The 22801-nt window shown below is 50.4% G+C and overlaps 1 protein-coding gene across 8 annotated transcripts in view; it reads left to right on the top strand.

The window, feature by feature from the left end:
* Nucleotides 1–22801, top strand: part of Slc38a10 (solute carrier family 38 member 10) — a 58476-nt gene that overhangs the window by 25418 nt on the left and 10257 nt on the right. For all 8 annotated transcript variants that reach the window (XM_029545792.1, XM_021211922.1, XM_021211920.1 and 5 more), the window contains 6 exons: nucleotides 737–861; nucleotides 3839–3941; nucleotides 5912–6094; nucleotides 8481–8592; nucleotides 9239–9345; nucleotides 20899–21055. In XM_029545792.1, coding sequence (XP_029401652.1) covers nucleotides 737–861; nucleotides 3839–3941; nucleotides 5912–6094; nucleotides 8481–8592; nucleotides 9239–9345; nucleotides 20899–21055 — 787 coding nt within the window. The remainder of the gene's footprint in view (nucleotides 1–736; nucleotides 862–3838; nucleotides 3942–5911; nucleotides 6095–8480; nucleotides 8593–9238; nucleotides 9346–20898; nucleotides 21056–22801) is intronic.

The following is a 22801-nucleotide window of genomic DNA, read 5'->3' as shown; positions in this document are numbered from 1 at the left end:
CATGTGGAACGTGGAACTGGGCTTATGCGCTAGTGTTTTGTCATGTGGCGCCAGTTGTCACTTTTCTAAACGAGCTTTGTTGGGGATAGTCTGGAAGATGGGGTGTGAGGACTTCCTCCAGAGTCCTTAGCCTTCACTCCCTGACCCTGCTGAACCCTTGGAGTTCACCCTCACTTGCCAGGGAAGATGCTGCACTTCCCGAGGGCAGGGGCCAAGTGTCCTTGCAGGAGCTAGGCACTGGTCTGGGGGCAGGGGACCAGTCAGTGACAGTTAACTCCTTACTCTTAGCTGTGTCTTCAGTGGATGAGCTCCTGAAAGATGGCTGTCTGCCTGTCCAGGGCAAGGAAATAAAGGACATGCCCATATGTAGGGCACTGCTCCCTGTCATTTGAGACAGGTTTCAGGGCTGAGTTAGTGAATGAGGTTCTGCTTCTCTCTCCACTATGAGGTCCCACATAGGAGCTGCTCCGCCATGTGCAGAATACCCCTACAGCTGGGTACACCTCTCAGTATTGTTCAGGCAGCTCCATGTATGGACTAAGTTCTAAGCCAGGGCCCAGGGACATAGGTGAGGTGGAGCCCCTGTCCCTTCAGACAGCCCCAGGCTACAGGAATCGGCCAGCTTTGATGTAGAGAAGAGCTGCGTGTCTCCTGTACCTCCTTTGTGGCACAGTTTCTAGTGGGCAAAGCTGCACGCTGTCTCCTGACCCCATGTCCCATTCTCTTCTTGGTCTAGATTGTGCTGTCCTCCCTTAAACATGGCCTCTTTAGTGGTCAGTGGCTGCAGCAGGTCAGCTATATTCGCTGGGAAGGTGTTTTCCGCTGTGTCCCCATCTTTGGCATGTCCTTTGCCTGTCAGTCGTAAGTACTGCGGAGGTGGAAGAAGGGGGAAGGGTGGGGCTGAGGGTGTAGCCTTGAGGAGGGGCGGAGGGAGAAGCTGTGGGGCCAGCAGCCTGCTTTTCTTGCTTCTGGCAACTGAGGAGTGATGGCTGACCTGGTGTAGCTTGTTCCTTTAGGCTGAGGGGAGAGTTCTGTGCTAACCAGGAAATAAACTACTGCTAACTAACTGGCAAGGGCCTGGGTTTCCCAGATCCCATGAGGGGAGAGTTGGCTGTGGGGTACAGCAGCAACCCAGCCATCTGATTGTGAAGAGTCCCGAGTGCTTTGCCAGAATCTAGCTGTTTTCTGAGAATATTTAAAAAGATGTTGCACAAACATTGACTTGAGGCTGGTGCTAGGATGTATCTGAGTCCTGTGTGTGCGGGCGGGCTCTTTGGCAAGCGGGGCTCTGTGAACACAGGGCTGCTTCACCATGGCAGTGGCAGCAGCAGCAGTGCTACCTTCACCAGGGTGGCAGGAGTTAGTGGTGCGTGCCTGGGTGGGAGCAGTAAGCGTAAATCCGACATCGTTGAGAAAAGACCATCAGCATGTTGGGGGAGGGGTTGGCAGAGAAGCCCCCCTCCTGTGGTGTCAGTGGGCATGCATTGTGCCAATTGTAAACTAGTGTGACAGAAAATTTGCTCACACTGCTGTTGACACCCACGTGCGAGATCCAGATCGTCATTTCCCACTCACCGGCTCCTGCTTGGCAGCTCTGTCTCCACCAGAACTCGCGCGTGCTCCAGCCTCACTGTTTAATGTCCCATTATCACTGGTGACAGAAGTTACATTCTTGTGCAGTGTACCTAGTTACCACTTGTCCTTTCTGCCTGTGTGTTTGCTTTTTAAAAGATAAGCCTGTGGTTGGGCTTTCTCCATGGTAGCCACCTAGCAGGCAGTGCACGTCTGTGTATTGTTCTTAGTGCAAGGTCCTGGTTCCAGGAGGGTAGGAGCTTGCCACTGTCTTAAGTACAGGATCCATCTCCCTTCCAGGAGGACCTAGGGGCCTTAAATGTGCCCACTTTCTCTGTGTTGGTCACATACTATCCCCAGGCTACAAGCACTGCAATGTTTGCTAGGTGAGGTGACAGAGTTCATCTCTTGGTGGGCTGTACCAGAAGCGCCTGTGTGCTGGGATGACAGCCAGCTCCTTATCTTGTACCTGGGATAGTTCTTGCCATCATCCTCTGGCCCTCTTGATCTTACTTCCTGGTGAACGAATCTTGTGTTACACATAACTGTCATCATGAGGCCCGAGAAATGGCCACATTGAACATAGCCTTGGTGGAACAGAGTGCACTTAGCCCTCACTTTCAGCCTAGGAGTAGTGAGGGCACCTCAGGGGTTGTTTGATGCCGCGGAGGCTGCTCTCCCAAGGCCGTGGCGTTTGGGATTGGATGGAAGCCCATGCATGGATCAGCCTTTCCACTGTGCCCAGGCATACCCTGTCTCCCCTTCACAGCACCTGCAGTGCCCTTACCTGTATGTGCATATGCTCCTCTGTGTATGTGCACATGCATGTGGTTCAAACTCTCGCCACGATGGCCTCTTGCTGTGACGACTCGGCTCTGAGAAGCTGTTGAAGCTGTTGCCGCCTCGTGGCTGAGCCAGGCTCGTGCTTGCTCACCTTCTGTGTCCCTGAAGCTGGGCAGGGTGCTGCTGCCCTTTTCTCCTAGCTGACTGCCGTGCTGGCCTCTTATGCTGAGGTTGATGTGTGAGCTTGGGGTGGACAGGAATCTCAGCTTCACTTTGCCAGGGATCCCACATATTCTCACTTGCTTCTTGATCAGTGTAGTGTGTTCCTCTTTGCTTTTCTTGGACTTTTTTTTTTTTTTTTTTTTTCTGGTCTTTTGTTTGTAGATTATGATTTCTGATTTTATTTTTTTTTGAGACAGGGTTTCTCTGTGTAGCCCTGGGTGTCCTGGAACTCACTCTGTAGACCAGACTGGCCTTGAACTCAGAAATCTGCCTGTCTCTGCTCTCAAGTGCTGGGATTAAAGGCATCTGCCACCATTGCCCGGCTCTCTTGGACTTTTTAAGGACATTTTTGGGTAGGGCTCCACTGATCTGTGTGCTGTTCTCTTTATTAGTTGCTGATTTCCAGCGTGCATGTGTGTGAGTGGTATACACACACACACACACACACACACACACACACACTTCCCTGGGTATTCCTAGTCTGGTTTCCTTTATGCCTTTGGTCTTTTTCCTGGAAGGTCATAGCCACCAGGGAAGTATGTGAGGGAGGCACCCAGATTTTCCCTCCTGTTCTAGCGTAGTTCTTTAGCTAGTGTCTGAGCCTGTACCATCTCAGATGCAGCCTCTCTTCTACTCTCATGTCCTCTCTCTACAGTCATGGTTCCCCTACACCTCGCAGGTGCCCAGGTCCTGCATGTCCCTCTCAGTTGGCTTTCCTGTCCCAAGTCCTCAGATAAGCTGTCACATCCCTGTCCTGCTTGTGACTTGAGTCCCTCCCACCTGCCCAGCAGCAGCACACTGCTGGGACCAGGCCCAGGTCACAATCCAGTTTTCTCATCACACTGGTGAGAGGCTGCTATGTGGGAGGCGTGCCTAGGCTGACCTCGGAGTCTGTCGATGGTGTGTCTGACTCTCGCATCCCCTGGCAGTGGAGCTGCATGGGCTGGCTCTTTGCTCCTTTCTCAGGTCTGCTTTGGTTCCCTGCCCAGTCACATCTGCACAGCACAGTGTGAGGGATCTACATGGAACCTTGTAGGGTGTAAGTTTGGGGTCTTATCACAGTGCAGCTGTCTGTAGTGTCGCCCAGCTAGTGACCTTGGCACCAGGAATCCTGCTCTGTGGTGAGTGTTTTCCCAAGGAGGTGTCAGAGGCTTGTTGCCTGGGTCATTTTGATTAGAAGTCCTAGAAGTTGTCAGGAGGGTGGGTGAGGCCCTGGTGCCTGCTTGTCTAGAGTCTGTGTGACTCGCTTGTCTTTACACAGCCAGGTCCTGCCCACCTATGACAGCCTGGACGAGCCATCAGTGAAGACCATGAGCTCCATCTTTGCCTCCTCCCTCAACGTGGTCACCGCCTTCTATGTCATGGTAGGAACTGTTCCATACCTGCTCCTTGATGCACAGCAGCACAGCACTCAAGGCCCCATGTGGCCTCTGCCGTCTGTCTGTGGAGGTTGCAGATGGACCGCTGGCTCTCACCTCTTCTGAGTCAGCGTCTGTAGGTGCACTGTGTTTGTGGGGACTCAGAGCATTTCAGGTCCTCAGCTGAAATGCTTGTCTGGAGTCTGTGTGACATGCTTGTCATGCAGGCACAGGCACTTCTGAGCTGCTTCTGTCCTGGACTGTGTTGTATTTTTTTCTCATTTTGTAGAAAGAGTCTTACTTTGTATTCCTAACTGGCCTGGAACTTTCTAAGTAGACGAGGCTGGTCTCAAACTTGGGGTGCTCCTCCTGCTTTTGCCCCCCCCCCAAGTGTGAGGAATACAGGTGAGCACCACCACTCCCAGCTGTGCTGACATTGTGTAGGACTGGTCCCAGATGCTTTAACTCTCTCCACGTCATTGCTAATTCTCTACAGAAAAGCCTTCCCACTAAAAAGAATGGTGCTGAGGTGGCTGCAGCCAGCTACGCTTGTGTGTGGTGCATGGGATACCCATGTGAGAAGATGCCCAATCCACAAACATTATGACCATTTTCGTAGTTTCCTCCTGCTCCCTCTAAGAAAGGGCTTCTCTGTGTAGCCCTGGCTGTCTTGAAACTTGCCTTGAAGAACACGCTGGCCTCAATTCAGAGATCTGCCTGCTTCTGCATCTCAAGTGCTGGGATCAAAGATGTGTGCCATCACCATCTGGCTCTTCTTATTAATATACCTGAGTGCTGTAGTTATTTATTATCTCTGTCTATCTATCTATCTATCTATCTATCTATCTATCTATCTATCTATCTATCTATCTATCTATCTATCTTTGACAGGATCTCACTGTGTCACTAAATCTCGCCTGAAGCTCACATGTAGTTTAGGCCTTGAACTCCTCCTGATCCTCCTGCTTTCTCCTTCCACACCCGGCTTCTCTGTGTTGTCTTTAAGTAAAATTATAGGGATCAGTAAGCTGCCTCGTTGGTAGAGAGCTTGCCTTGCATCCATGACCCATAGGTTTGATCCCTAGAACCATGGAGGGGAGAAATACTGTCTGAAATGAGAATGGAAGCGTGCTAGGGTCGTGCCTTAGCTCCCACCCTTTCCTATGGTAACAGACTTCTGAGTGGTCATTGCAGCAACGTCCAGTCCTGGTCTTCTGTCCTCTTAACCCCACAGTTATTTCACTATTTGACTATTGACTATTTGACAGTTATTTCACTATTTGACTATTGACTATTTGACAGTTATTTCACTATTTGTTTTGTTTTATTTTCCCCCCAGTTTTGTTTTTTTTGAGGCAGGGTCTTACTGTGTAGCCCAGGTTTACCTGGAACTGTCTCTAGCCTCCTGTTTATGCCTCTTGATAGCTAAGATCACAGTCCTGAGCCCCTACACCAGCTCCTGATTGAGTTTGAAACCAGATTAAGAGTGGCTCCTCTGGAGCTGGGCATGGTGGCACACGCCTTTAATCCCAGCACTCAGGAGGCAGAGGCAGGCAGATTTCTGAGTTCGAGGCCAGCCTGGTCTACAAAGTGAGTTCCAGGACAGCCAGGGCTACACAGAGAAACCCTGTCTCAAAAAACCAAAAAAAAAAAAAAAAAAAAAGAGTGGTTCCTCTGAAAGAGGCATTCTAGAACCTTCCTTTTCATTTTTGCCTCATTTATGGTTCTGTTGAAGGTATACTAAATTGCATGTCAACAGCAGTCTACCTCTGTCATCGGGAGCCTTAGGACTGAAGGGCTGAGGAGTGCTCTTGTCCTTGTGAGGGTGGGTCTTGTGCAAGCTTCCCTGGGGAGGTACTCTAAGGCCAGTCTGGGACAAAGACAGACAGACAGGGAGACAGGCAGTCAGAGAGTGATTGGTAGTGGACTGGCAGAGACAGAGCTGGCCACATTGCTGTTTTTTTCTCCTCCAACAGGTGGGGTTTTTTGGTTATGTCAGCTTCACTGATGCCACCACAGGCAATGTACTGATACACTTCCCCTCCAACCCGGTGACAGAGATGATCCGAGTGGGCTTCGTGATGTCTGTGGCTGTGGGCTTCCCCATGATGATTCTGCCATGCAGACAGGCCTTGAACACACTGCTATTTGAGCAGCAGGTATGGTTCTCTTGGGTTAGCTCTGTGTTTTCATGACAATGGTCCTAGGAGTGTTTCCTTGTTAGAAATAAACAGACTCTGTGGGGTATGTGTGTGTGTGTGTGTGTGTGTGTGTGTGTGTGTGTGTAAGTCAGAACAATTTTTAGAAGTTGATTCTTTCCTTATGTTGTGGCTGCAGTGATTGAGCCCAGATCATCAGGCTTGTGTGGTAAGGGTTTTTACCTGCTGAGACATCTGACTGGTCCAAACAAACTTCAAGTGAGGTGAAGTCTTGGCTTGTTTTCAGGGGAGTCTGCCATGTTTTGCAGGTTGGCCTTGAATTCAGGATTCTCCTGCCTTTGCTTTCTGAGTGCTGGGATCACAGGTGTGTACCACCATGCCCAGGTGAAACTAAGTGGCTTTTGTTGTTCGCATGTAATTTAACTTTTTATTTAGTGATGGTAGTAGAACTTACATGTCATGGTTTGTGAATGGAAGTCAGAGGAAATGGATGGGGTCCAGTTCTCTTTCTTCACCTCGTGGTTTGTCTGATCAGCCAGGATTCCTGGTGGCCAGAATTACAAGGTCACTCTAGCACTTAGGGTTAGAGTAGTGCTGGTCCTAGTGTGTAGGCCTCAGTAAAAACAACCGGCACAGAGCTCCTGCCTGCTGGAGTCATGCAGTGCTAGTGTTTGTGACTCCTGCCCATGGACTTGGCTGCCAGTGACAGTAGAGAGGCCCGGTGCCACAGGCTGAGTGCCCTCACATGCTAGCTCCTAGTGTACCTCTTAGTTTTACGTACCTGGATGCTATGCAAAGTAGAATTTAGGACTTTGTCCCTTGAGGGGCAAAGGTGAGCCAGCTCTGTGGCCATAGGCTCACCCTACTACACCCTGTCCTTACTGTACAGCCTCACCTGTGGGTTCCCAAGGCCACTTCTCACTGCTTAATGTGAGCTTAGTGTGTGCATGTGTTTCGGTTGGAACATCACTAGTGCGTTTTTGCATAATGTACCCCTTCTTTTGCAAAGTTGTTTGGTTTTGTTGAAATAGGGTCTTACTATATGTCTGGTCTAGACATCGCTATCCAGACTAAGGTAGCCTTGAATGCAAAGAGAATTACCTGTCTATGTCTCCCAAGGGTTGGTGTCCATCTCTTTTGTAAAGTTAAACGTTAATAATGGAACAAAAAGAATTATTAAATAAGTTCACTGCCAGATAGTGCACGTCTTTAATCCCACACTGGGAAGGCAGAGGCAGGTGGAATCTCTGTGAGTTTGAGGAGAGCCAGACCCATCCAAGAAACCATGTCTTGAAAAATAGTGCACCTGCTTCTCGGCCTTTTCCTTCACAAGCATGTGGCTGTGTCCCTCTGTCTATCTGTTGACAGGGCTACTTTCCCTTCCCTCTCCTCATTTTTCAGTGGATCTATCCATGGAAACCTCCAACATCTTCTGTAGATGTTCTATTGATGGCTTTTCGACTTGTCCTTAGGAATATCTGACACACAGGTTCCTGCTTCCTCCTTTAGAGAATTTCTTGGTCAACTCCCAGTGTGCTGTGCCTGGGATTCTTGGGCCGTGTACAAACTGTCATCCTTATTCAATGAAAGATTCCAGCTGCAGCTACCTCAGTCTAGCCTGGGTTAATGTCTCTTATGAAAGTAAGTTACTTTGAAATTCTAGTTCTGGGAGGCTCAGTTATTTCTAGTCCAGGAGTGATCAATATGTTAGTCAAGTCTTCCTGTATGTCAGTTCATGTGAAGATCAACAGCTTGAGGCCAGTACCTCTTGTGGTGCCACACCTCAGAGTGTCCTGTATGCAGGCATGGCAGGGTGTTGGGATATGCCACATCAAATCCTTCTCCACTTTCTTCCTTTCTGGACTTTGAAATTGTTAAGTGTACACCATGGATCTGTTGGGAATGATGATAACAGCTTAGCGTGTACATGTGTGTGTGTGTGCGCGCACACGCGTGCATGTGTGCATGTGGATCTTCAACATGCTCTGAAGCTACACCTTGACGAGATGCTGGCTCACTCCACAGGGCTGACCCTCTGGAGTCCACTGTCCGGTTTGTGTGTCTAAGACTGTTTTGTCTTTGCTCTAAGAGCAGAAACAAAACCAAAAAAGAATGTAACACTAACATTTCAAAACAACGTTGTAAGCTGTACAGCCCGGGTTGGGAGTAAAGCACTTACGCCTGCTTGATATTCTATTGGCTTCCATTAAAGCCGCTCAGCCAGATCTGATTATGCTAAATCTGATTATGCTGGGACAGTCACCTGCTGGGTGAGCTCCCTCCTGGCCCGTGCAGAGATTGGATTGCTTGGCAGAGCCCTGTGTGGTGTTAGGCCACTGGAGAGTGGTCATTTCAAAACTGCTTGTTTTTGCTTTCTTTCATGTAGCAAAAAGATGGCACCTTTGCTGCAGGAGGCTACATGCCCCCACTCCGGTTTAAAGTCCTCACCCTCTCGGTGGTGTTTGGAACCATGGTTGGTGGGATCATGATCCCCAATGGTAGGTGGACAGCCCTGCAGTGACTGGCCCTGCTGCCTCTTTTCTGTCCATAGTTTTGCTCTGTTCTTGTTGCATGGGAGACCCAGGGCCCATGTCCCTGGCCCATGCTTAGCATTCAGCTAACATGACTCCCAGAGTCTCATGCCATTTTTTTCTAGTATCCTAGTATGCCTAGAAACTCAAGGTCATACCTGTTCCCAGTAGGCTGGTTGTAACTTGGTGTCTCCAAACACCAGAGCAGTGGCTTCAGCCAGCTAGCCCATTGTATCCTTTTCACAGATACCTTACAGCAAGGCACTAGGGCACTTGCCAAGTGATGGCAGTGTATATGCTAAGCCGTGTGGAGCCGACTTCTGATTTTCTGTAGGAAACCCCCTATGGTTGGCCATTTAAACATCAGCTGTCAGCAGTTTCCCAGAATGCCCTGCTCTGACAAATCTTAGTGTATGAGGAAGAAGAGGAGGAAGAGGAGGAGGAGGAGAAGGAAGAAGAGGAAAGAAAGGTGGAGATGGTGGTAGAGCCCTCTAGATATAGCAGATGTCTGTCCACTGGCACTCAGGCAGCCTTTACAGTGACCCTATCACTCATAGGTCACTCATAGTAAGCACGGGCTCCCAGTCACCCCTTGCTGTCTATTCATTTGCAGTGGAAACCATCCTTGGCTTCACAGGAGCAACGATGGGGAGCCTCATCTGCTTCATCTGCCCCGCTCTGATCTATAAGAAAGCCCACAAGAATGCCCCCTCAGCCCAGGTGAGTGGGTCCCTCCCCCAGGCCATCTGCACTGTCCCCTGGGTGAAGATGAGAGCTGCCCACCAGGTGGCCTGGCCCTTAGCCAGTCTAGTCAGGGAGAGGTAGCAGAATAGAGTCTCCAGCCCAAGGTCTTCAGACAGGTTCTGTCAACTCATTCAGTGTCATACACAAAGAATACTTGGTCAAGGAGATGTGGGGAGTGGGCCATACAGGGAGATTGGTCTCTGCCCATCTCAGGGCTTCCCCAGAGAGGACACTTTCTCCCGATTTCCTAAGACATGACACTAAATCTGTTCATACTGTGACTCAGCTGTCCCCTCCAGGAGATACTGGTTCCCTCAGTGAGCACCACTGCTGCATTAGAGGGTGTCCTAGGAAGACAGTGTGTGTGCAGGCATGGGCGCTGCATTAGTGTGGGTGTCCTAGGAAGACAGTGTGTGTGAAGGCGTGGGCGCTGCATTAGTGTGGGTGTCCTAGGAAGACAGTGTGTGTGCAGGCGTGGGGGCTGCATTAGTGGGTGTCCTAGGAAGACAGTGTGTGTGCAGGCGTGGGCGCTGCATTAGAGGGTGTCCTAGGAAGACAGTCTATGTGCAGGCGTGGATGTGCTCCTGCTCTTTTGTTTGTTGTTTTGGTAATGTAGCTTTCTGCTGTCTTTGCTTAACATGCACGGCAGGTTGCTCCTCAACCACAGGTGCGAGTGTCCAGTGCTGCCGTTTATTTTTAGCTGTATCCTAGGAGTTCACTGTATGGAAGTTCCATAATCCTAGTCTCCCACTTAGGCATCTCCAGCTTTTGACACAGGTGTTTCCCTGTACATGAGAACAAACCTGTAGAAAGTATTCCGGAAATGAGACAGAGTGGGACCTCCCACCCTGTGCCTGGTAAGGTCATGACTCCAAGGTGTCTCTTACCATGTATGCCTTTCCTTGGCTTCCACACAGAGAGTGGGGCCATCATCTCAGACACACAGCCGCTTAAGTTCTTTGTGGTTTCGCTTCCTTCATCTGGAATTGTGTGTTTTCTTATTGATGTGTACTGGTAGGTGTCTAAGATGATGTGGGCTTGGATACTGTGAGTGAGGCTTGCAGTTTGGGTTCCCAGCACCTATGTGAAACTTTGTGGGTGTGGTGGCCAGCCAGTAATCACAGCACTTGAGAGACAGAGACTGTTCTGGAAGCAGGCTGTGTAGCTAGACTTGAATCAGAGAGCTCCAGGCTCAGCAAGAGACCCTGCCTCAGTAAGGTGAAGAAGATACCAGGCAATGGCCTCGGGCCTCTACTTACATAGACACTGAAGAAAGGTGCAGTGGATGTAGAAAACAGTTCTTACATACAGCGTCACTCGCTGTATGACCTGAACCAGAAGCCCTCCAGGCCAAATTAGATATCATGGCACCCCAAAACTCCTAGTGAACCCCTCTCATCCTCTGACTCTGCATCTCAAAAAAAGGTTACCATTGTCTCTTGTGGTGGTGCGAGCTAGCTAGCTTGGTGCAGTGAAGTCTCATGATATCCGTCCCATGTGGTGGTTTACAATCACTGCATGATGTCTGTCCCACGTGGTGGTTTAGTCACTGCATGAGGGCCTTGCTGTTACTCAGGTGATCTGTAGGGGTTGTTTGTTTGTTTGTTTTTGAGACGGGGTTTCTCTGTGTAGCCCTGACTGTTCTGAAACTCCCTCTGTATACCAAGGTGGCCTCAAACTCACAGAGATCCTCCTGCCTCTGCTTCCCAAATGCTGAGCTCAAAGGTGTCCAGTACCATTGCCCAGTGGTTTATAGAGTTTTTGGTTTGTTTGGTTTTTGTTGTTTGTTTTGTAGGAGTTTTCAATGGAATGTGTATTTTTTCAAATACATACTTGTTTGGCTTTTTTTTTCTTTCTTTCTTTTTTTTTTTTTTAAGACAGTTTCTCTGTGTAGCCTTGGTTATCCTGGAACTCACTCTGTAGACCATGCTTGTTTTGAACTCTGAGCTCCACCTGCCTCTGCCTTCCAAGTGCTGGGATTAAAGATATGCCAACACTGCCTGCCGCTCTTTTCTTTCTTAAGAACATCTCTTTTCCCCCCTCATCTACATTTACGTATTCTGTGTCCATGTGTGTGCATGTGTTCTCATGTGGCAGTTGGAGGACCTGTGGGAGTCATTCCTCTCCTACCATCTGGATTTCAGAATTGAACTCAAATTGCCAAGCTTTGCAGCATGCACCTTTATGTGCTGAGCCATCTCAGTGGCCCCATTTAAATTTTTAAAATTTATTATTCATAAGCTAGTGGATGTTTATGAGTGTGCCTAGTGTCCTTGAAGGCCAGAAGGTGTCAGATCCCCTGGAACTGGAGTTGTGAGCCTCGTGTGGGTGCTGGAAATGGCCCCATGTTTCCTTAACCCACTGAGCTGTCTTGATGGCACCGTATTTTGAAAACAGGAACTAACTTTGTAGCCCAGGTGCTGGGTTATACGTGTAAGTTACTTTATGTGGCACTGGACATCTTTTGGTGACAGAAGTTCTGAGTTTTACTTTGGCCCAGTTTATTGGCTTTTCTTCTCTTAGTGCTTTTTGGTTCTATTTAAGAAAAGTAGAGATATCTGCCTGTCCCAAGTTCTAAAGATCTATTCTGGTGGCTTTTATCTTTCACCCCACTTGGGATCAACCTAAGTGACACAGGACTCATGTGGTGGTCCAGTTGATCCACACTGTCCCCTGCTGTGTCCTGTTGTCTATTTGAGGCTCTTGGTGCCTCTGTTGACTGGTGCGCTGGTCCCTCCTGTGCCTGTTCTGCCTGTTTTATGTGCTGAGCCTTCGTGTTCTTCCTCCATGGTTGGTACAGGGAGGCAGATACTCTCTCCCTCTCAAGGTGCTCCTTGTCAGTGCTCCTCGCCGTCAGAGCTCCTCGGCATGCTTGACCTGCTCCAGAATAATTGCTGACTAGATTGTAGAGGTGATAGCACCTCCAACTGACAGTATTTTCCTAATATTTTTAAAGATTTATTTTATTTTGAATAATATATATTCAAATGAGCAGATGCCAGAGGCCTTGCCTCCCCTGGAAATGGAATAATAGGGTATTGTGAGCTGTCTGACATGGGTGCTGGGAACTGAACTCATGCCTCTGAGAGTGCGAGATGTGGTGTGTGCTCCTAGCAGCTTAGCCATCGCCACAACTCTGCACAGTATTAGATTCTTCCCACTGGTGTCTTCTCTTGCCCACAGCCTCATAGACTTTTCATCACTGTGACAAACACCTGTGCGGGAGACTTAGGACAGATTGATTTGGGCTCACAGTTCCAGAGTTTTGGTGTAGTCCTTGGTATGAGTTACAGTGGTATTGTTACTGTGATGGCAGTGTGTGCCAGGGCCTCTCACTTTTGGCATCCAAGGAGCAGAGAGAACAGGCGAGATGGAGGAACACCACCTCTGTGATGCCACAGTGTCCGTGAATTGCTTCATCCCCTGAGAAAGGCGAAGCCTTTGCCCCCCCCCCCCTTCTCCCTCAGTGACCGGTTTCTCCGGTCAGAGACCAAACATGCAGCACTGGAGTCTTTAGTGGGATGCTTCAAATCCAAGCCATAACAGTTTCCAGAGATTGGGGGCTTTGAGGAACTCTGAATGTACATTGGAGAGTTTCAGCTCCTTGCTGTTGGTTGAAGTGTGCTTCATGGTCTGATGTGCGGTATGTTCTGTAAATGCTCGGGCCTAAAGTCACAAACTGGGCATTTTTGTACTGATTTTTAAAAATCTTATCGGTTCTGAGAAAGGTACAGTAATTCCTAATTGTAGATTCGTGTCCTCTGAGCGCTTTGGGCCTGCCTTTCAGTGTGAGGCTGTGTTGTTAGCCGATGCTTTGCCTTGCGAAGCGCCCACCCCCTGTGTGTGGAGACCCTGTCCCTAACTGGTTTAACAGCCACTTATGCTGCTCTGCTCAGGTTGGCTTTCCCAGTCTTCGCCTTGGTTTGTTTTGTGTTTGGTGTGGGTGTGTGTCTGTGGTGATTAATATTGTTTGTCAACAGGATCTAGAGTCATGTAGGAGACAACCCCCTGGACGTGGCTGCCTTGGCTTGATTGATATGGGAGGAGCCACTCTAACTGCTGTTCCAGGGCCTGGGGTCTGGGCCAACTAGAGAGGAGTGAGTGGTTGAACACCAGGGCTCATTTCTACTTGCTGACTGCTCATGCAGTGTGACCAGCCGCCCCATGCTCCCGCTGCTGGCCCCACGCTCCCACTGCCACCCCCATGCTCCCGCCACCTCCATGCCTTTTCTGAGCTTAAGCTGCTTTTGTCTGGTGCTTTGTTACAGCAACAAGAAGAGCAACAAATGGTCTCTGTTCTTCTTCCTTCTAATACTCTTGGTGTGCAAGGGTCAAGTGTAAGGGGTGTGGCACTCTGCCTGCCACCTGCAGAGTCAAGTTCTTGACTTGGTACACCCACTGACTTAAGCTAGACTTTCCATTTGTCTTTGTCTAGAGGTAGACCAGGTTGGCCTTGAGCGCAAAGATCCACCTGCCTCTGCCTCCCAAGTGCTGAGATTAAAGGTGTGTGCCACCACTGCCTAGCTTGTTTTTGTCACCACGTGACCTTGGCTGTCTTGTAACTCACTATGTAGACCAGGCAGCCTCTGCCTCCTGATTGCTGGGATTAAAGGCAGTTCCATCCACCCCAGGCCATTACTTATTAACGTGGGTGTTGGAGTGTGTGTGTGTGTGTGTGTGTGTGTGCGCGCGCGCGCGCGCACGCGTGTGGTGTGTGTGTGTAAACTCAGATCCTCGTGGTTATACAGCAAGCATTTTATGGACTAAGCTGCCTCGAAGCCCTCAACATCATTATTGCTTCTGTTATGAATGGTTTCTCACAACTGCAGGCCTACACAGCTCTTTGACTTTACAGTGGTGTGAGTTCATACACACTCAGTAGACGCTGTACATGGACGTTGACCTTCTCAAGTCAGTGCTGTGGAAGCTCTTGTGGCACTGGGTGACAATGGCAAGCTGTAACTCCATTCTAGCCCACTCTCAGAAGTCAGTGACATTTGACACTAGGGGTGGCAGCTGGGGTGGTGATGGGCATGTCTTTAATCTCAGAGCTCAAGAGGCAGAGGCTACTGGATCTCTGAGTTCGAGGCCATCCTGGTCTACAGAGTAAATTCTAGGACAGCCAGGGTTACACAGAGAAACCCTGTCTTAGAAGAAAAAGAAAAGACGAAAGATGGCATGTTGGTTAGTGCTAATCATCGGCTTGACAGCACCTCTGATCACCTGAGAGACAAGCCTCTAGGCAGTAGATGGTGGGCTAGATTAGGTTAGCTTCTGTGCATGCTTGTGAGGGGTTATCTTCATTCCCAATCAAATGAGATACTCATTCTAGTAGTGAGCCGAGACCATCCCTGGTTGGGGCGTCATCGACCCTAGAAGTGAGCTGAGCAAGGGTCCCCTCTCCCTCTCCTTCCTGCCCAGGACACAGCTGGCCATCTGCCACCGGCTCTTGCTCCCGTGCCTTTCTTGTTATGGGGAACTGTACCCTGAAACTGAGCCAAAGTCAACCCCTTATCCCCAGGCGCTGCCGCCAGGGTGTTCATCACAGCGACGGAGAGGAGACTGAGGCCCAGGTGCATTCGCCGTTATTTCCAACTTTAGGTAGTTTCAAGTTGGGTTTATCAAGGTATAACCCCACTGTAAATCTAGGAGCGGCTCCCCTCAGTTCTGATTGATGTTCCAGTTTTCGTCCTTAGTTTTCTGTGGTTTAGTCCTGTCTTCTGGCATGCTTAGTACTTTTCAGTCATGTTTAAGAAACTACGGAGGTGCCAGGCGTGGTGGCGCACTCCTTTAATCCCAGCACTCGGGAGGCAGAGGCAGGCGGATTTCTGAGTTCGAGGCCAGCCTGGTCTACAAAGTGAGTTCCAGGACAGCCAGGGCTATACAGAGAAACCCTGTCTCGAAAAACAAAAAAAAAAAAGAGAGAGAGAGAGAGAGAGACTACGGAGGTTCTGAGTGCTGTGACACCCCCCCCCCCCAAACCCCGGGGGGGCCCTGTGACATCATGGGCAGAACTGTAGCTAGCTGGGGTAAACTTGGGTTCAGTGTGCCCTTGTCCCTCGGATCTCATGTTGCCGATTCTTGCTGCCTTTCATCTTGGCATCATCTCACTCTCCTCTTGGCAGCTGCTGCGCTCTCTCGTCTCTGCTCTCCCCTGGCCTGTACCTGAGGAGAGCGGCACACACAGGCGGCAGCTTGCGTGGCTTTCATTCTCTCCCTCAGGCTGTGGCTGCTGGAGCCTGTGCTCCAGTTCTCAGTGCCCAACCTGCTGCGTCACTCTGGAGTCTAGACTGTGGCCTTTCCCTGAGTGCTTACCTTGCTCCCTGGAGTTGTTGCCCGTGTCCCCAGCCGGGTGACCACAGTGTTCTCACCTAGTGCTGTAGTTAAATGGGGAAAACGTGCGAGACCGGCTTTCTGCAGGACTTGCTGTGGCAGCTTTGCAGTGAGGTTAACTCATTGCCTATTGGGTGGCATATGATCTCCCTAGTTTGTCAAGTCCTACTGTTTAACCTCAGCAGGGTAGCGGAGGGTAGGATGGGAAGAAATCCTAGTTAGAGAGACTTTCTTGGGGCTGGAGAGTTGGCCCAGCAGTTAAGAGAATCAGTGGCTTTTGAAGGAGACCCGCTTCTGCATGGTAGTTTATAACCATCTATAACCTCCGACCTCAGCGGGCATAAGGCAGGCATGTGGTGCACACTTGTGAAGGCAAAGCCCTCATACACATAAAATTTATAAATGTAAAATTTAAAGGAAGAAAGATTTTCTCTGGCTGGGGATTTAACTCAGCGTGTAAGAGTATTTCCTTATCTTTCAGAGAACCTGAGTCGGGTTCTCAGCACCCACGTGGTGGCTCACAGAGTAAATGCCTAGTTTCTCACTTAGTTGGCCTACATCAGTCTGCTGCTGGTCTCTCCCCTCTGCTCTCTCACCACCACATTGCTGTAGCACCTGCTGCATTTGCTTGTTTTTTATATCCTGGCCTTTGTAGCCCAGGGTCTTGTGTAGCCCAGGCTGGCCTCTAACCTCCCACATAGCCAAAGATGTCCTTGAGCTTCAGCTCGGCCTGCCTCTGTCTCTCAGGTGTCATGTAATGCTAGAGATCTGACCTAAGGCTTCATGTGTGGTACACCAGGTCTCTACCAATTGAGCCATGACCCGGTCTACCTTTCCTTCTTGAGGATCTTGACTGTTTGAACTCCTTTCTGACTGAGGTAGGAAGATACTGCAGTTCTGCTGTGAATCCTCCAGCCTCTCTTGCTGTTCTCAACCAGGTGATCGTTCGGGCTGACTAGAGCACATGGTAGCTTCCATACTGTGAAAAACATTCTCTGGAAGTATGGCCAGGTCTGAACCAGGAACCAGGCCCTGTCCCAGCTGCTCCTGCAGAAGGGACAAGCTGAGCCAGCTCCTCAGGTCAACTGAACGTTTGGCTCAGTGCAGTGTTTGCTCTCTGCTCGGGGACCTCACAAAGAGCCAAGAAAGGCTGGTGGGCAGCTGGTACGAGGGTGCGTGAACGAAGAATGACTAGAAAGCTAGACAATGGCCCAGTGAACGTCAACAAAAGCCAAGTTTCACCCAGCAGTTGCTTTCTGTCTCTAATCCTGAGTGAGGCTGGCTGGCCTTGTGAGCTGCTGTTTGAGGGTCTCCTGCTATGAAGCCAGCAGGGGGCGCTGCAGTCCCAGAGATGCTTACAAGAGTAGTGGATTCTTCCAGGAAAAAAGGCTCTGCTGGCCCCACTTTGGAATCAGCTGATCTTGGGCAAGTGTGAGTGGCACACACCTGAGTACATAGCAGTAAACTCTCAGCAGGTCAGTGACTGTCTTGTAGTCTGCTAGAGTGAGGTGCCTGCGGCAGGGGGTCCTGCTCATCCACACTGTTGGCACCGTTGGTACTGTTGGTACCGGAATCAAGGTGCTCTACTGAGCTGGGGCCTGGCCTTGGGTCTATGTTCTATCTGTGGAATTCAAGTGTCTGGACTGTTTTGTCCAGGACAGAAAGATGTGTTCTCTACCCAGTCCTAGGGCTCTACAGTGTTAGGAGTTAGGGCTCCTCGGGAGGCCACAGCGGAGCTCCTTGAGGGAGATAGGATGTTTATGGACTGTGGCCCTGCTCAGACCCTTGTATTTCCCAAGCCTGAGCTGCATTGTAGGGGGTGGATTTGTGTCTTTTCCTGGCTGGCTCTGGACTACATTAAGATGGATCGATGCCAGAATTGCAGTCAGCAGGGTGCTCTGAAATCAGATGTCTGGCACACCGGATCCTGCTTATCGACCAAGATCCCTGCTTCAAAAACAGCTCTTCTGCTGCAGGAAGCTGAGGCACAGCTCTGGGAGCCAGGCTGACTCTGAGGCTAGCTGGGTCTTCTCCCTGGGCCTGAGGCTACCCTGGGCTGGCTCCCCCTTCCAGACTGTCTAGCCTTCCTTGCAGCTGACAGAACTGGAAAGGATCTCAGAACTCAGAACGCCAAAGGAACTGTTAGCACTGCATCACACACATGGTGGCAGTACACAGTGGCAGTCCGGATACCGACCCACAGCCCAGTAAAGCTGGGACAGTTTGGGACCCTGGGCTTCCCACACTACCCAGGATGTGTGTTCCTGCTTGTTTGCACTCACTGAAGAAGCTTCGTACCTGTCTGTGGTCAGTAGCACTTAGTGTTCTTTGGGTATATTCTGTTCTGGCTGTGGCAAAAAAGTTGCCAGGAGCTTCAGTTAGGTGCCTGCCTGTTGATTGGTGCAGTCACTGTGCAGGCTGCCACCACAGGTGAGAACATAGTTTGATGTCTTTAACCTTGTTGTTCCTGTGGCTCCCTCAAGCTGAGCAGATCTGGAGCCCTTGTCTGGGGGTCTTCTGCTGCCACAGAGGAGAGGGTGAGTGTGTGACAGTGGGCAAGGCTGGTCTGGGGCCCTCAGAGCCAGCAGGTGACAAGTCTGCATATGGGGTGAGTCCAAGCAGTAAGACGAGGCTCAAGACCATCAGCTGGGTGTATAGTGTGCTGGTGGCCAGTAGACATCCTTACAGCATGCAGAGCCTGTTTTCTTGATCTCAGGAAATGAGTTGATTGTGCATCCTGCTGGCCTGTGCTCTGTGGAGCAGGGGTCAGCATCTTTTTCAGAGTGGGAGTTGGGGACACTCAAGGTAGGAGCACATCAGGCATCCAGTGGACTGAGCCTGTTTCTGGGTCCCATGGATTGTAGTCCCATGGAATATACTACAGCCTTGTCCTACGACTGTACAAGTCCCTGTGTAGTCTATCTTCATTTCCTGCGTAATGTGTTTCTTAGTGTGCCTGTATGCCCTGAGCTGGCTTCCCCACCTCTCCTCAAGAGGAGGACAAGTGGGGGCTGGAGACCTCCTGTCCACTCTACTCTGTCTTGAGAACTTTGTGAACTCAGTTTCTAAGTCGATCATAATGGGGATTTTTCTTTTTGTTTTGTCTTTGAGACAGGGTCTCCCTACAGAACCCTGGCTGTCTTGGTACTCGCTCTGTAGACCAGGCTGGCCTCGAAATCAGGGATCCCCTGACTTGCCTCCTGAGTGCTGAGATTAATGGCATGTGCCATCACACCTCGCCTGTAATTGGAGTTTTTCAAGAAGCTTGTCTCCCAATATCAGCAGAGTTAATGGGTTTTTGTTGTTCTTGTTGTTGTTTTATTTTCTGGGTGGTGGTGGTGGTGTTAAGCTCAGAAAGCTGAAGGTTGAAATAAATCATTCAAAGTCATGGATGAAATGCTACCTTCTTGTTAGTCTCCATGGAATTGGTGAATGATAGTCCCCATTGAAAATAACTGACATGAAATGACCAGCAAATGTCCCTACCTTGGGTCCAGGCCACTTAGGAGAGCCCTCTTGGTTGGGTGCACAGGGGACAGAACACCAGGCCCTGTCAGAGTCCCCCAGGCTCCATCCTCATCAGGAACTGGGATTCTATTATGGAGCAGCAGCCCTTCATCTTCTGGCCCACTCACTGCTCTCCAGGCCTGCCCTGCCCCACCAGTGGGTGGGAAATGCATTTAGGGAGAGACATTTTTTCTCGTGGCTCCAGCAAAAGGTCATTTCTGCTGTCAGCTGGAGAAATACTGAGTGTGCTCTGCTGTTAGAAGGTGGGGTGGGAGGCTGACTCTGGTAGCCTGCCAGAGTCAGTGTCACACTGAGAAAGAAGGGCATTCTGGGTCCAGACCATGATATGAAGCCCTCTCTTGGCTCCTTCAGTGGCTGATTTAAACTTCCATCAGGATCCTCTGACCTTTGTATTATGAGCCTGGTTTCTGTTCTTTACCAGGCCGGAGCTGGGGAACAGGAGCCTTGAAAACAGAGGTGAGGCCTAGGACAGGTCGTGAGGGCATGGTATGGGTCATCAGGGCCCAAAAGAATTTTCAGAGACTACCTCCTAAGACAGCCTCAGCACTAACCAGTCATCATTGCGCTAGCCCGCACCCTTGCCTTCTTAGGGAGCTGATGCCTCCCAGAAGCTGTGACCAGACTTGTTTTGTTTTCCTGAGATGACTGTTGGTCATCCCAATGAGCGTTGAGCCCTGAATCTTTTCTTTATAGGAAGGATTAGTATGGTGAGTTTCAGGAAACAGCCTCCACAGAGCTAAGAAAAGAGTTTAGGGTATGGTGAGGGCAGGGGTCCTGAACCCCTGAGAACTGTAGAATGCATGCACCGACTGAAGGGGATACAGGTAAGACAGTATCCCTACATATACTTTGGCTCACTGGATAGCCATGGTTCCTGCCGGAAGGGTCAGGGGCTCTAAGACGTCAAGGCTAAGACAACCTTGTCAGCTCCTCTTGCAGACTGTGCAACCAGAAGTGACTGCCACTCAGGAAGCTTGAGGAGGCCAGACCAAGGCACAAATAGCAACACCTGTGCTGGGAGCTTAGCAGGTGTCTGGTGGCACAATAGGAAGGGTTTGTAGTACCATAGAATTTATTATCAATTGTAGGGCCCCTCGAAAAGGAGGAAAAGGCCCCTATGAAAGCCAAGCAGCACATTGAATGTAACCCTGGTGGGTGCCCATGGCCTCTCCCACCTCAGATGAGAGGTGAAGCCTGTATCCCTGGTTATCCCGGCAGGGTATCAAACCTTGCCGGGTCCATGTGTCCAGCTGTTATTTGGAATTGATGTGGGTAATGTGATGGTGGGATATCCAGCCTGTGTGGCCCACAGCCGGTGGACAGGCCTACACTTTGGGGTCCTTGGGGAACATGCACCTAAAGAAAGATATGCCGAGCCACCACTCCACAGTGGATAGTTGCTCAGAGAGCCTTGCTTCTCTTACCACAGTGGTTGAGAAACTTGACCTTAGCCTGGCCTTGTGGTGCACAACTCATCCCAGCCGTCGAGCCTGAGGCAGGAAATTTGTGAGTTTGAGGCTAGCCTGGGCTATGTAGCACCCTGTGTCAGAAAAGGAAAAAGAGAACCCTACTCAAGTACTTCCAGGAAGCTTCAGAGCCTCCGTCTATAGCTTCCAGCTGGATGCAGGGACTATCGTCATTCCTCCTGTCTTGGTGTCTGTGGTCCAGGTGGTGCTCTGGGTCGGCCTGGGCATCCTCGTGGTCAGCACACTCACCACCCTCTCTGTGACCGAAGAAGCTCCTCTGGACTTGACGCAAGAAGCTCGCAGCGGCCGACGAGGAGATGCTGAGGGCGCGATGAAGGTGGAGGCAGCCCGGCTATCAGGTACATACACAGGCCCCAACCCAAATCCCTGCACTTTGGTGGTCTGAGTGTCCATAGTACCAGCTCATGTCATGGGGAGTAATTTCCAAGTAACCCCTTATTTCTGCTTCAAGGATTCCTGTCCCCTGTTAGTAGCCTTTGTCCTGTGAGTGATGGAGCTAAGTGGGAGGTTCTAGGCTTCTGCCCAACCAACCCCATTCCATGAAGCTATGCACTCTACATGGAGGCTGGCCAATGTACTGCCACCTCTGTGCAGGTGACGCGGGGGATGGCACTGTGCCATCTTGGGCTCAGATCTTCATGTCTGGCCATTGTGAACATTGATGCGTATTGCCCACATGTTTGTTTTAAGGATGTAAGTTTAAGCCAGTTTTCTTGTTGACAAAGCCAGCTAGTGTATCCCAGCTTAGTTCACTGTCTCATGTTCTTTCTTCTTGCCATTACTGGCCATACTGTCTCAGCAAGGGTCTTGGTGGTGCCCCATCTCCCCGTCTGTGCTCATGCCACAGGGATCCAGGATATGTGTTTTCAGAGTCACTTTCTGTGTCTGTTTATTCTGGTTGATGTACCCCAGGCCTTCCTAGGCATAACTGCTAAGGGTAACACAGGGCCAGTATTTGCCATCAGGCTGAGGCCCCAAGCCTGCCTGGCAGCTGTGAGTATCAGTAGATGTGGGTGTTTTAGCAGGTACTGTCTTGGATAACAGCAACCCTGGCTTCTCTCTCTGGCAGTGGTGGGTGTTACACATTAAACTAAAAGTCAGTGAGGTTTGGGTCCAGATTTATGAAACATCTGTCTAGCTTCAGCTCTGGGGAGGCTGAGTAGGGAAGAGCCTCGTCCTCCCTGGCAGATTTTGAGCCATTGTGGAAGTGTTGGCTACTCGCCTTCCTCAGATACAGTGCCTGTAGTGTACAGAAGAAAAAGTTCTACTGAAGGGCGCTCTGTATGATGCACCTGCTGGGTGCTCCTGGGCTTTTAACACTGCTGATGCCGAGACGTTTGGGTTTCTGTCATCTCTGTTGGGTTCCACATCCAATGCCATCATCGCCTTGGTAGCTGCCCCAAGGTTCTCTCCTAGGCCACCCTCCTTTGTTCACCCCAGAGCCCAGGTAGCTGCAGATGCTCTCATCTGTCTTCCTGGATTGGCAAAGGCAGAGAAGAGTCCCTCCTGTCCCAGATCCCAGGAATCAAGAGGCCAAGAAGTCAAGGTCACTGGGGACCCCCGTGGATAGCTGGGGTTCCCAGAGGCTGAAGACAAATGATGAGAAGCTGTAGAGGAGGACCGAGCATAGTGTGGCCGTAGAGCTGGACTGGGAAGAGGTTTGCTTGAGGAAGGAGGCGCACATTGCATGCCCTCCCTAGCAGATTGAAGTCTAATGCCACTGCCTGTGGCACCAGCAGAGGACAGGTGTTGACGTGGGAATGGCAACATGGAAAGGGAGAGATGCATGGTGGTGACAGAGGCATTCTGGTAAACCGGCGAGGTGAGCATGCTCCCTTGCTGTGGGTAGCGAGGACATCATAGCACTGGGTACTGTTGGTCACCCCAGCGGAACTCACAGTTGTGTCTCATTGGGCTGATAAGTAGTTTCTCCTCAGTCCACACCCAGGCCCCTGTGGTTGTCCTGTGCCTGGCTGTCCTGTGCAGCTTCTAGTCCTAGCCAGCAGCTGTGTCCCATCTCTGTAGAATGTACAGGCGGCCTGCTCACCTGTGCCCTCTGAGACAACATCTGGTTTCCATTTCTT

Source organism: Mus pahari, chromosome 14 (genome assembly GCF_900095145.1).
Source record: "Mus pahari chromosome 14, PAHARI_EIJ_v1.1, whole genome shotgun sequence".
NCBI classification, from domain to species: domain Eukaryota; kingdom Metazoa; phylum Chordata; class Mammalia; order Rodentia; family Muridae; genus Mus; species Mus pahari.
This window is presented reverse-complemented; position numbering and strand designations above follow the sequence as displayed.